The sequence below is a fragment of the Aotus nancymaae genome, unplaced genomic scaffold, assembly GCF_030222135.1.
Source record: "Aotus nancymaae isolate 86718 unplaced genomic scaffold, 86718_ANA_hifiasm-v0.15.2.pri h1tg000067l, whole genome shotgun sequence".
NCBI classification, from domain to species: Eukaryota; Metazoa; Chordata; class Mammalia; order Primates; family Aotidae; genus Aotus; species Aotus nancymaae.
In genome coordinates, this window is record NW_026988482.1 from 18,080,907 (window position 1) to 18,094,332 (window position 13,426).

General features: G+C 48.0%; 1 protein-coding gene across 5 annotated transcripts in view; it reads left to right on the top strand.

Annotated features, from left to right (window-relative positions):
* GASK1A (golgi associated kinase 1A) overlaps nucleotides 1–13,426 on the top strand; it is a 74,206-nt gene that overhangs the window by 47,509 nt on the left and 13,271 nt on the right. For 3 of the 5 annotated variants that reach the window (XM_012470708.2, XM_012470709.3, XM_064366969.1), the window contains exon 1: nucleotides 2,756–4,582. In XM_012470708.2, coding sequence (XP_012326131.2) covers nucleotides 3,029–4,582 — 1,554 coding nt within the window. In that variant the 5' untranslated portion in view covers nucleotides 2,756–3,028. Of the gene's footprint in view, nucleotides 1–2,755; nucleotides 4,583–13,426 lie in introns of those variants that run through there. The other 2 variants (XM_012470710.2, XM_064366970.1) reach the window with 1 other exon arrangement.

Here is a 13,426-nt window from a genome sequence, read left to right on the forward strand (position 1 = left end):
CCACCTTAATCAGGGTGTCAAAGCAGGGGATTTGTGGCCCTGGAACATAGGCTCACCTGCTGGCTTCTTCACAGAAGCATGAATGCCTGGGGTGTCAGGTGAGTGGGAAGATGTTTTAGCATGTAAGTGCCAGAGGCCAAGGGGATTTTCTCTACTATCTCCTCCCCTCCAGGTATGGGGGAGTGAAGGTTAGCATAAGTGGTCCCTCCAGCAGCAGCTTCAGGTGGATGGAAGGTGTCCGTTGGCCCTGAGTCACCCTGTATTGGTGTGTCGCACTGGGTCTTGGGGAATCAGCTCAGAGCTGCAAGGGAGGCTTTGGTTATCATGGTCTCACTGTTCAGGCCAAGGTGGGTGATTGGGTCTCCTGGTGGTGACTGGGCAGTGGCAGAAAACCCTCATTTCAACCCTCTTCTATGAAAGCCACCCTTAAGGGCCCATATCCTCTTACTGGGCAATGGTGGCGTGTGGGTCCTCTTGTGCAACTTTGCTCTGCTACAGGTGCCTGTCATGGGCAGAAGGAGGCTCAGGGGAGCCCACAGCTGAGTCCGCCTCCACTGTCCACCAAGAGCTAGAATCACTGGGTATTGGGGGAAGTGAGGCCTCAAAGGCTATTTCATCCAACCCAACCCCTTGTAGATGAGGAAGCTGGTCCAGAGAGTGGGGTCATGTGTCCCCACAGACTTCAGCCTGCTGACCCCTGTCCAGTGCTCCTTCCACCAGCACACACTGGCTCCCTGAGGCTGAGGTGTTTGGCAAAAGTGGGGCCAAGAGACATCAGTGCACCGTTCATGGAGGCGCTAAGAGGGAGATGCTGGCCTCATGTCCAGAAGGCAGAAGAGGGTAGAACAGGGAGAGAACCAGTGCAGAGGAACTAGAGGTAGGAGGCAGCCATGGGCACTTTTTATAGCTGGGCTGTAACTGAGTTTTCTCACTTCCTTTTGATAATTTTCTGATGTTCATGGTGCTGACAAATGTGTTCGGTTCCTGCAGAAACTGCCACTGGCTTAGAAGGGAATGAAAACATGGATAAATTAGGAAATTCATGAGGGGCAGCATTCCTCCAGGCCACGTGGTTGGAAGGAAGGAGAAGGTCAAACGGGTACTGAAGGAGGGGAGGAAAGTCTTTTTTTTTTGAGATGGAATTTTGCTGCTGTCTCCCAGGCTGTAGTGTAATGGTGCGATTTTGGCTTACTGCAACCTCTGCTTCCTGGGTATCCTGCCGGGGTCAAGTGATTCTCTGGAGTAGCTAGGATTACAGGCATGCACCACCATGCCTGGCTAATTTTTGTATTTTTAATAGAGACATGCTTTTGCCACATTGGCCAGGCTGGTCTCGAACTCCTGACCTCAAGTGATCCACCTGCCTCAGCCTCCCAAAGTGTTGGGATTATAGGCATGAGCCACCGTGCCTGGTCAGCAAAGGCTCTTTTAATTGCAGAGGGAAGGGAACTCAGAGATGATCCTAATTAGGCATTTTTGGCTGCATGTAGCAGGAGCACCCATGATCCACAGCTAAACTGTAGAGGGAGAATAGGTATGTGGATGCTGCTCAGCTCTAAGGAGCCCCAGGCAGTGGCTGCTGCTGTTCCTGGGCCAGGCTCAGAACTGGAGCTTCAGTGCAGGAAGCTGGAGAAGGCCCTCCTTCCTGTTTTCATCTCTGGTTTGTCTGTGTGACTGTTTCCTCCTCTCCTTGCAGACTGGCTCTCAACAGAGTATGGCCCACTGATATCATCTTTGGCTGGGTGGCAATGGGGCCCTGGTCTCTATTTCATGAGCAGGACAAGTCAGCCTTGCTGATTTAGCACAAGCCCATGCTCCCAGGCGTGGGGTTGGGGGTGAGGCTCTGTTGGCCCAGCATGGGTCAGGGTCCAGGATGGCCCCATCAGCTTAGGTCATATGTTGGGGTCCCTGGACAGATATGGCTGGGGTGGATTGTGGGGGATAGAGGTGGCACTTTTGAGAGGAAGCAGGGGGCTATTGATGACGGACTTCACCCTCGTGTCCAGTGCAGATCCCAGATAATCCCCTTTTAACACTCACAGGGGAGCTTTTCAGAAGAGCAAGCACATGCAGGGGAAAAAAGTGGAATCTGGTTTGTTTTGTGGGCATTGTTTCTTTGACACCTTTAAAATTCTGTTTACCTGTGTGCCTTTTCTGTGCATTCCAGCAAATTGCCTCACACTGCATGTAGCATCAAATATCTCTAAGGAATATCTGGTGGATTTAATAAGCAAACTAATTTGGGGAGCGTTTTTGTGACTTGGACTAGATTTTCCATTCATTTTGTCAGGCGCATATCTGTTGATTCCCATTATGTACCAGGGCTCTGCCTGTAGGTCTGTCACATAAAGGCTCACAGGTGCAGAGACTCCCAACTGCAGTGGTTCACACTGCTCCAGACACCATGCTCCTTCCCTCCTGTGGCTCATGATGCCCTAGAGCAGTGGCTCTCAGTCTTGAGCCGGCATCAGAATTACCCAGAGAACTTATTAAAACACAGGCTGCTCAGCCCTTGTTTCTGATTCAGTAATTCTGGGGTGGGTCCCCAAGAATTTGCATTTCTGACGAGTCCCCAGGTGATACTGATGCTGCTGGTCCAAGGACCACGTGTTGAGAAATCACTTCCCCTAGGGTGTGTCCTTGCTAACACGTGCAGAGCTATTGCTGCCATATCTGTGTGCAACTTGCAGGGAAGGCGAGAGAGAAAGGCCAGGGTGGCCAAACTCCTTTAAGGCATGTGGGGCTGGCAAAAGTGGTTGCCTCTCATGCCATAATCAGGAACTTGGTCATGTGGTCATGCCCTGTTGCTAAGGGGGTTGGCAAAGTCATCTCTAACTGGGTGGCAATGTGCCCTGGAAAATGGTAAGGGCACGTATGTGGGGACACCAAGAGATCTACCAGAACGGGCCCACGGGATCACATGGAGATGAAGAGAAGGCCAGCTCTTGGTGATGGGAACAGACGTGAGAAAAGCCCCTTATGGTGCCTGGTGACAGTGTTGTAATGGCAGTTTATCCAAAAGGAGAATATGGCAGAAGAGCATGGGTCTGCAGGCCTCAGCAGAGGCTGCCCTACAAGGAAAAGCAAGCCAGGCTTGGAAGCAGGAGTGCAGTTGGCTGGAGTTGCCCATTTCCTCTCTCGAAGGCAGCCAGCTGTCCCTCCACCTGAGCTGTGCTCTTCTCAGTCTCTCATGAACTGGGAGTCTCCTTTGCTTATCATCCTTATTGTTTTACGGGTTGAGCTGATGTCTTTCCAGGTCTCAAGCTTTTTTTTCTACCCTGTCCCCCAGGCATCTTGGCTCTGGAAAAGGCTGCGTGGCAAGAGGCGGCCAGTGATGGCATTCTGCCTCTTGATGACCCTATCTGCGATGGCTGTCACCCACTTTCCCCCACAGCGTCCAGCCGCTGGCCCAGACCCTGGTCCTACGGAGCCTCAGGGGGTAACTGGCGCCCCTGCAACCCATATCTGGCAGGCTTTGAGCTCCAGCCAAAGGCAGCGGGCAAGAAACATGGGCTTCTGGAGAGGTCGTGCTTTCACTAGGAACTCCATCTTGGTCTGTGCTGAGGAACAAGGCCGCAGAGCGAAAGTGGAAAGAAGCAGAGAGTCCCCAGGAGGGCACCTCAGGCATCCAGGGAGGGTCAGGAGGGACATTACTTTGACAGGACACCCAAGACTCCGTACTCAGCATGTTGTGCTCCTGAGGGAGGATGAGGTCGGAGATCCAGGAGCCAAAGACCTGGGCCACCCCCGGCATGGCAGTCCCACCCAGGAGACACAGAGTGAGATGGTCGCCCTGGTTGGTCCACTCCCAGGGAGCGATGTGGCAGCTTCACCGGCTTGGAGAACTACTGCTGGGCTGACACTCTGGCCCCACAGAGCGGAAGGCAGGGATCTGATGGGAACTGAGAACAGAGCCTTGACTGGTGGGCGACAAGCAGAGGATCCCACCTTGGCCTCAGGGGCTCGTCAGTGGCCTGGCTCTGTTGGGGAGCTGCAAGGGTCAGTATGGTGTGGCGCTGAGACCCCTGGGCTGTTGAGCAGCTCGAGGACCGGTGGGCAGGTTCCCCCATGGCTGACAGACCACGATGTGCAGATGCTCCGACTGTTGGCTCACGGGGAGGTGGTGGGCAAAGCCAGGGTCCCCGCCCATGGGCAGGTGCTACAGGTTGGCTTTTCTTCTGAGGGTGCCCTTCAGGACATGTCCCCTCCCAGGCTCAGCCAACTCTGCTCCCAAGGGCTCTGTGGCCTGATCAAGAGGCCTGGGGACCTGCCGGAGGTCCTGTCCTTCCATGTAGATCGTGTGCTGGGGCTGCGCAGGAGCCTGCCTGCTGTGGCCCGCCGCTTCCACAGCCCCCTCCTGCCCTACCGCTACACGGATGGTGGCACAAGGCCTGTCATCTGGTGGGCTCCCGATGTGCAGCACCTGGGTGACCCGGATGAGGATCAGAACTCTCTGGCCTTGGGCTGGCTGCAGTACCAGGCCCTGCTGGCACACGGTTGCAGCTGGCCAGGCCAGGCCTCATGCCTGGGCATCCACCATACAGAGTGGGCACGCCTGGCGCTCTTCGACTTCCTGTTGCAGGTAGGTGGGGTTAGGCAGCAGGGGTAGAGAGCTGCGGAGGAAGGGGGTTCTGGGTGGAGAGGCCTGAATTGGCCACCTGAGGTTGGATGTCAACTCTTCCCTGAGTCCCGGCTTTTTCACCACCAAGCACCTGTTTTTGTAATTTTCCTGCCTCTGTTTATTTATCCAGTGGTTACTAGAGCCAGCTCATCAGCTCACAAGAACTGATGGCTAAAATTTTCAGGAAATTTGTGACCTAGTTGTGAAACACAGGCATTATCAAAAATTTAAGTTGTAGAAACAATAAATTATGTTAGAAACGAAGGTAATAATTACTCAAATGCATTATTTCCTAATTGTTTTACTATTTTTTACTATCGTCTGTACTTTTGCAGTTATTGATGTCCTTCATGTCTATATAATAAATGGTAGCCAATGGTGTGCCACTGCACATCTCCTGACAACCCCATATTTGGGCATGTTGGTGGCTTGAAATCCGTCAGGGTGTGAATATCTATTTACACCATGGAAAGCAGCAAATGCTACAAATCAGGACTCCCCTCTACTCCTGGAGAGCTGATTGTTGAACATTTACCAGCACACCACTGTTTATAACTTTGCATCTTTGAATCAACAAGGATTCAAGATGGTTGTATAATTTTTACGAGAGAGGGAGAGATGGAGATAGCGACAGAGAGAATGGGAGAGAAAGAGCGAAAGGGAGGATGCTTGGGCACTGAAGAAAGAGAAGGAACTGCGCTAGCTGAGGTCCCTGACCTACCAGGAGTTAACCCTGGAGTTGTTGGATAGAGGGGTAGTGTGGGAATCCCAGGGAAAGGGTTGGGCTGTCAGGGTGTATGGGCTGACTGGGGGACTACAGGCACCTGCCATTTACTAACTGGCCTGTTAAAAACCAGTGTGGCTGTTCTGGTGCACATAAGCTGGATGTCAGTCATGGATACACATGCATGGAAACATGGCCAGACAGAAACAAAGACAAGAAAAAATGGATAAAGCTCAGTGAGGGCGGGTGTGTGCACCAAATGCACATGGAACCAGCCCCCATATCTATAGAGACCCCTGTTGAAGAAAAGGGTCCTCAGCGTCAGTCCTTAGGGTTACCTGTAGAGGTGAGTGGACCAATATCCAATATCTTGTGTTTCATCCACATGGGGTTGGGTTTATAATATATTTTAGAAAATTCTTAGATAATATGTAATACTTCAGAGATTTACCATAAAAATCCAGCTTCCCTTGAAAAATTGGATGGTTTAGTAATAAGGGTCCTTCGTTCCCACACAGCAGGATGTGGCCTGAGCTGAGCATCTGCTGCCCCCTTTGGAGGCTGCCATACTCTCCTTTTGGCCACAGACACTACCTCTTTATTGTCCGACACTCACCTGCTATCCTCCAGGCCTCTTGAATGTTACCCCAGTCTACCTGCAGATAACTTCGTTTCCAGTCATGGGACTAGCTGATCTCCTGTCATCCACCCAGGTCCTCCAATCTATATCCCTATGGCTGCTTTGTGGAAGGAGGAGTTATGGATCCTGACGGTCAAGAGCATGGGCCTTGGCATCAAACTACCCCTCCGTCCCACACCTGCAGGCCACTTCCCACTGTGTAACCCTGGGCAGGTTACCTAGCCTCTCTCAGCTCTACTTTTCTCACACCAAAATGGGGTTGTGCATCCCAACCACATCCCCTTGAGCCTGACCATTTAGTGCATGGTAGCTCCTGGTTGCTGGCACCTGCATCTGCAGGCTTGCTCTGCTTGCTGCACTGGAAGTGCTGGGGAATGAGTACCCTCCAAGTAACATGACCAGCCATGCAGGTTGGGAAGGAGGGGTTTCCCAGATCCTAGGACTTTCAGTGCTGAAGCTGGGACAGTCATGGAGAAACAAGGAAGGTTGGTCATGCTGCTCCAGGAGCAGCCTCCAGCCGTGACTGAGGAGAGTAGGTGTACAGATGCCCTGAATGCATATTCTACACACTTCTCAGTTAATCTAGCAGGATTGGAGCCCAGTTATCCACAGTGGTAATTGCTGTCTCTCTTCCCCACTCGTGTTTTTTGGAGTTAGCTCACAAGTAAACTGCTTTCAGTTGAATTCTGGTCTGTCCTCTGGGGACCTTTGTCAGATAATAACACTGATCATGCACAGTTTCTGGATGCAAGGTCATTTATGTAATGTACTTAGTACAGTACCTGGCGGATGACACACATTCAGTAATAACCAGGTACCATCCCACTTTACAGGAATTAACTCATCCAGTCTTGATGGCAATCTATGAGTGAGATACTACACTTAATCCTATTTTAAAGTTGAGAAATTGAGGCCCAGAGAAATTAGTTTACTTGCCCAAGGTGGCAGCTGGTGGGCTGAGAAGCAGCCTGGATGTTCTGACTCTAGAGCTCACTGAATCACAGAGTGATTCAGTTGGCCATGAACAAGGGCAGGAATAGGGAATGCTTGCAGGGATATCCTGGGGCCTTGATCTCTGAGGCACAGCTCCTTGCAAAGCCCCAGTCCAGCTGATGTTCTCACAGCTGCTTTCTGCTCCACACAGAGGCCCTCTGTTCACCTTCCAGGGTTGTAGTGTGGGACTCTTCCTCAGCTGCCAAGCCCTGCTGTGGGGACAAGTCTCTGTAGCCAAGGCACACAGGTTGGTTGTGTGGGCAAACATGACTCCGCTGGGCTCATGCCACCTCTTCCCTGGTTTGCTGAATGCCAGTCAAGTCAAATACCCTCTGTCTGGCTAATGCCACCTTCCTAGAAACCACTGGCAAGTCAGAGAGAGGCAGGGCTATAGAATGTGGGTTTTCCTGCACAGGAACCTTCTGACCCGGGTTTTGGTACAAACTGCATACAGCTCACTCTGGGGTAGGTCTGCTTGCTCCTTTGTTTGGTTTTATCCTTTATAAACCCTTGTTTTTCTGTGTGCATAACCACATCCCATTTACTTAGGCACAAAGCACAAGCATTGTACACATACACATCTCTTATACACCCCATAAAGCGTAACTATGCTTCACAAGTCCCATATAACACTCAGTATTAGTTAGTGATTGCTGAAATAACACTGTGTAACAAACCTCCCCAAAACTCAGTGCTTTAAAATGCCAGCTCTTTATTCTTGCTCCAGGATCTGTGGGTCAGTTGGGTTCAACTGAGCTGGGCTGCAAGCTCTGGGTGGGGTTCAGGTCTGCTCTCATTCTGAGGGCCAAGGCTGAAAAAAAATTCACACGAAGATCATTTTGTTGTGGCTGGGTTTATTATAGTTTTATAACCTTCTGTACTAAACCTTGACACCTCAAAATATCTAACAGAGGCAAATATAAAACCCAATCAATCAAAAGTCTGACAATCCCAAAGCCATTTCTATTTTTATTTTACCAATAATCATAGAGCCAATTTGTTTGTTAAAGATTTATTTAGGTCACGTGGACTTGAAAAACTTGGACTTATTTATGAGCATTCTTTTATTTATAAGCCAATTAGGTGGATAAAATATATATGTAAATACGTCAAAACATGTGTGCGCGTGTGCGCGCACACACACACACACAGATCCAATAGCTTTTCTTGATACTTGTTTTGTGTTTTGAGGCAGTGTCTCACTCTCTTGCCCAGGCTGGAGTGCAGTGGCATGATCACAGCTCACTGCAGCCTCAACCTCCTGCACTCAATTGATCCACCCACCTCAGCCTCCTGAGTGGCTGGGGCCACAGGTGTGCGCCATCATGCCCAGCTAATTTTAAAATTTTTTGTGGAGACAGGGTTTTGGAATGTTGCCCAGCCTGGTTTGGAACTCTTGGGCTCAAGGAATCTGCCTGCCTTGGCCTCCCAAAGTGCTGGGATTATAGGGATGAGCCACCACGCCTGGCAAGATCCAATAGCTTTTACATTGGAATTTTAGCCATGAGGTAGCAATACAGTCTCACCGGATTATGAACATGTTCGCATGGCCAAACTTTATTTGCCCCAATAGGTAATACAATCAATGCTGCGAACCAAAATTTTGGGTAAAGCAGTTTCTATGGCAGCTTGGTTTTTTTGGCAGTCCATGCTCCTGACTCCAGAGAACATTGGGGCCAAAGAGCACTACAGAAGAACATCATGTACTAACGAGATCAGATGAGATCGGGCACATTCAGGATGCTGTGGCTGTAGACGTTCCCTGGCTCCATCAGCTCACAGGTACGTTCAGACCAGCCCTGAAGAGTGCACCCAAGTGGGCTGCACTCTGGCATCGAACCTTGACCTCCCATGACTGCCTTGACAGACAGACACACACACACACACACACACTCACTCACTAAAATACAATTCAACCGTTGCAACAGCCAACAAGCCCCAAGAGTTTCCAAACTGAAACAATCAGGATGCTTTCCTCTCTCCGTCAGTTGGGCTTGTTCAACCCGCAAATGGAAATTCTTCAGCTCCCAAATTGAGAGGAGCCAATCCTGCTGTCTGGTACCCACAAAAGCCACTCACTTGTCTAGATGCACATATCAACTTTCAAAATCTTCCTATACAATCAGGAATACAAAATATAGTCAGGCAGCAGGTTAGGAGGGCTTCTGAAACTCTCCCAGCCTGTGGCGGCTAACCACAAGCAAGGTGTTCCTGGTCAGGGAACCAAACTTTGTTATTGAACACCAGGGTTTCAGTCTACGTCCCATTGCTTGCCTCACAGAAAGCCAGTCATTGAGACAAGTGTTGCCAGAGAAGAAGGCTTTATTATTATTATTCAAGATGGAGTTTCGCTCTTGTTGCCCAGGCTGGAGTGCAATGGCACAATCTCGGTTCACTGCAACCTCCGCCTCCCGGGTTCAAGTGATTCTCCTGCCTCAGCCTCCTGAGTAGCTGGGGTTACAGGTGTATATCACCACACTGGTTAATTTTGTATTTTTTAGTAGAGACGGGGTTTCTCCATGTTGGTCAGGTTGGTCTCAAACTCCCGACCTCAGGTGATCTGCCCTCCTCAGCCTCCCAAAGTGCTGGGATTACAGGTGTGAGCCACCACACCCAGCTGAAGGCTCTATTATTCTACAGGTGATGCTAGCCAGCGAGACAGAGCACCAAACCTCAAATCCATCCTTCCTCCCTGACCAAAGTTAAGAGTTTATATAGCCAGGAAGGAAAACAGGAGGCACAAGGAAGAGGAATTGGTTAACAAGCAGCAGGTGGTCTAGAGTCATTGTAACCACATGGGAGAAAGCAGGAATTCGAGAGGGTAAGGAAGAGGAGCGGGTCGACAAGCAGCGGATACATTTCATTGTACAAATGTAAGTTTCTTAAGCTTCAATTCTATGGGCATCCAGCTGGTTGGAAAACTGGGCCAGTTTCAAATATGAAGGAATATTACTCCAGCGATTAGCTTTGTCAGTTAACTTTGAGTTAATCAAATTGGAGCTTATCCTGGGTGGGTCTGACCTAATCTTTAAAGAAGGTGAAGCCCCAGAGAGAGTCTTCTCCTGGCCTCAAGGAAAAAAGCAAACAGCCACATTATGAACTAACCATGGGGAGAGGAGATATCTAGAAGGACCCTGGCAACCCTGAGGACCTCAGTCCTCCAACTGCAAGGAATGGTGTCAGCTGGCAATCTGAATAGCTTGGGAGAAGGACCCTGAGCTAGACTGAGATGGCCCTGGTCCATACCTTGACTGTAGCCTGGGGAGACCCTGAGCAGAAAACCTAGCAATAGTGTGGTAGACTCCCGACCCACAGAAACTGTGAAATCATACATATGTTCTTTTAAGCCACTGAGCTCATGGTAATTTCTTAACACAGCAATAGAAAACTAACACTTGAAGCAAGGGAGGTTTCCCAGGTGCAAAAAAATTAAGAGTATGCTCACTCTTGGGTGCTGACCCTCCATTTGCACAACATGAAATGTGAGTACCTCTTGATTTTTTTTGTCTCATCCTAGTCCTGCCTCTGTTTAAAAGCCTTTTAAAACAAAAGACAAAAATACTATCCATATTCTTTGCCCCATTTTCCTTTTTTTAAGCATGTATTTTTCTTGCAGCACAATCTGTCACCAGGTAAGTTTTATTTATTTAGACTTTGACTTTAGGCTCAGGGGTACGTATGCAGGTTTGTTATACAGGTGAATTGTGTGCCATGGGGGTTTGGTGTACAGATTATTTTGTCACTCAGGTACTAAGCACAGTACTCGACAGGCAGTTTTTCGATCCTCTCCCTCCACCTTCAAGTAGGCCCCTGTGACTGATGTTCCCTTCTTTGTGCAGCCCCTGTGCTTCCTTTCTTTGTGTCTATGTGTACTCAATGTTTAGCTCCCACTTACAAGTGAGAAAATGCAGTATTTGGTTTTCTGTTCTTGCGTTAGTTTGCTTAGGATTGTGGCTTCCAGCTCCATCCAGGTTCTTTGCCCCATTTTCTGTTGGGTTGTTGGTCTTTTTCCTAATGATTTTAAGAGCTTTTTATAGATTAAGGAACTTAGCCCTTTGTTTTCCATTGTAGTATTTAATATTTTCCTTAGATTCAATTGTCATTAAGCTTTATTTATAGTCTTTTTGCCGCGCAGAAAGTTTAAAAACGTACATTGTTAAAATGATCAAGCTTTTCTCTGATTTCTAGGTTCGTGTGTTATATTTTAAAAGGCTATTCTCATTTCAGGGTTATTTTAAAAATTCTCTCATGGTTTTGATATATCTTTGATCCATCTGGAAGTTATTTTGGAGTAAGGGATAAGGTATGAAACAACTATTTTTTTTTCAGAATGCAACCCAAATGTCCCACAGTGCCATTTGTTGAATAATCAATCTTTCTCTCAATGTGAAAGGCTACCTTTGCAGTAAAGCCAATTTCCATATGTATACAGGTCTATTTCTGGACTTTTTTCTGTTCCAGGAAAGGGTCTATTTATATGCCAGAGTCACGCTGTTTGAATTACTGAGCTTTATATTTATGTTAATAACTAGTAGGGCTTGGTCCTTCTCACTGCTCTTTTTTTAGAATTTTCTTGATATTCTCGTATACTTTTTTTCATATGAAACTTAGAGTCAGCTTGTTACTTCCTTTCCCTTTCCGGGTTCTTTTTGGATTTTCTTGAAATCAAATTAAGTTTTTGTGGATTAATATAGAGAGCATTTACATCCTGAAATGTAGTTACTCTAGCCAAGAACAGGTTATGTCTCTCCATCTGTTCCTCTTCCTCAGAAGCATTTTGATGTTTTCTTCAGCTGGGTCTTCACTTTCAGGTTGGGTTATTCCTGGGTATTTTATCTTCTTGTGGCCATTGGAAATAGGATATTTTCTTTCATTACATGTTCTAGCTGGTAGCTCTTTGTCCATATGAAGGCTATTTCTTCTGCATATTAATTTTGCCACTGTCCACCTTCTGACTTCATCTTGCTTTTAACAGTTGCTTAGTTTATCCTCTTGGGCTTCCCCTGCATGCCATCATTTCATCTGTAACAAATGGGATTCTGTCATTCCATTTCATCTTCTTTCTTACTCTTCCTTCATTACATTTGCTGGTGCCACAGAGCAATGATAAATATTAATGGAATGATAGACATGACATATTTCTTATAGATTTGTGGCAATTTCTAGTCCCAAACATCATGCTGGCTTTTGAATGAAGAAGTGATGAACTATTCATTGTTCCTGGTTTATTAAGTGTTTTCAGGTCAGGTGTAGTGGCTCATATGCCTGTAATCCCAACACTTTCCACCCTGAAGGCCCCAGGCCTGTGGCTGTTCCCAGTTTGGGGAAGGGTCCCTGTGATGGGGTCTTGGGCCACCAGGGATAGCAGGTGGCTCTTCTGGACTCTACCAGACCCAGATCAGGCACTGCTTGAGGAACCTGAGTCTTGGCCCCAGAGACATGACATATTTCTTACCGATTTGGGACAATTTCTAGTGTTTCACCATTAAATACCATGCTGGCTTTTCATTGAAGATATGATGAACTATTCATTATTCCTACCTTATTAAGAGTTTTCAGACAAGGTGCAGTGGTTTACGCCTGCAACCCCAGAACTTTGAGTGGGCCAGGTGGGAGGATTGCTTGAGCCCAAGGATTGCTTGAGCTCAAGACCAGCCTGGTCAGTAGAGGGAGACCTTGTCTCTACAAAAATAATTAAAAATTAGCCAACCATGATGGCATGCACCTGTAGTCCCAGCTACTCAGGAGGCTGAGGGGGAAGGATCTCCTGGGCCCAGGAGGTGGAGGTTGCTGTGAGCTATGATCACACCACTGCACTCCAGCCTGGGTGACAGAGCCAGACCCTGTCTCAAAAGAAAACAAAAACAAAAAAGAATTTCATTATCAGGAGTGGATGTGTAATTTTATCAAATGCCTTTTGGGTATCTGTGGAAGAGGTCACCATATTTGCCCCCCAAACTATTAAAATGGGGACATTTTGTGACAGTGTTCCAAAGGTGATTCATCTTAGCTTTCTTGGTCAGAAGCTACTTTGCTGTGGTAGATTCATCTTTTAATGGGTGCTGAGTTTTGTGTTGATGTTTAATATTTAAGAGGATCTACAGATGTCTTTTTAGATAAGCTATAGTCCTTCTCAATCCAGCTCCTCAAAGCCCATCAGCTGGTTTATTCACTGGCTTCCAAAGATGGTGCTGAGACTTCTGACCTCGGGACTGGGGAAAATGAGGCAGTCTAGATGTTCCTTCCCAGGGGCTTCCAGGGAAGATGCCAGAAGAGACCAAGTGGAGGTAATTGAATCATGGGGGTGGTTTCCTCAATGCTGTTCTTGTGATAGAGAGTTCTCATGAGATTTATGTGGAAAGGCAAGGAGCACAGCAAGGTGAGTCTTCGAGGAGAGTGAGAGTCAGTGCTGAGTAACTCCCTCCTTTTCCACACGCTGACCTCCCCA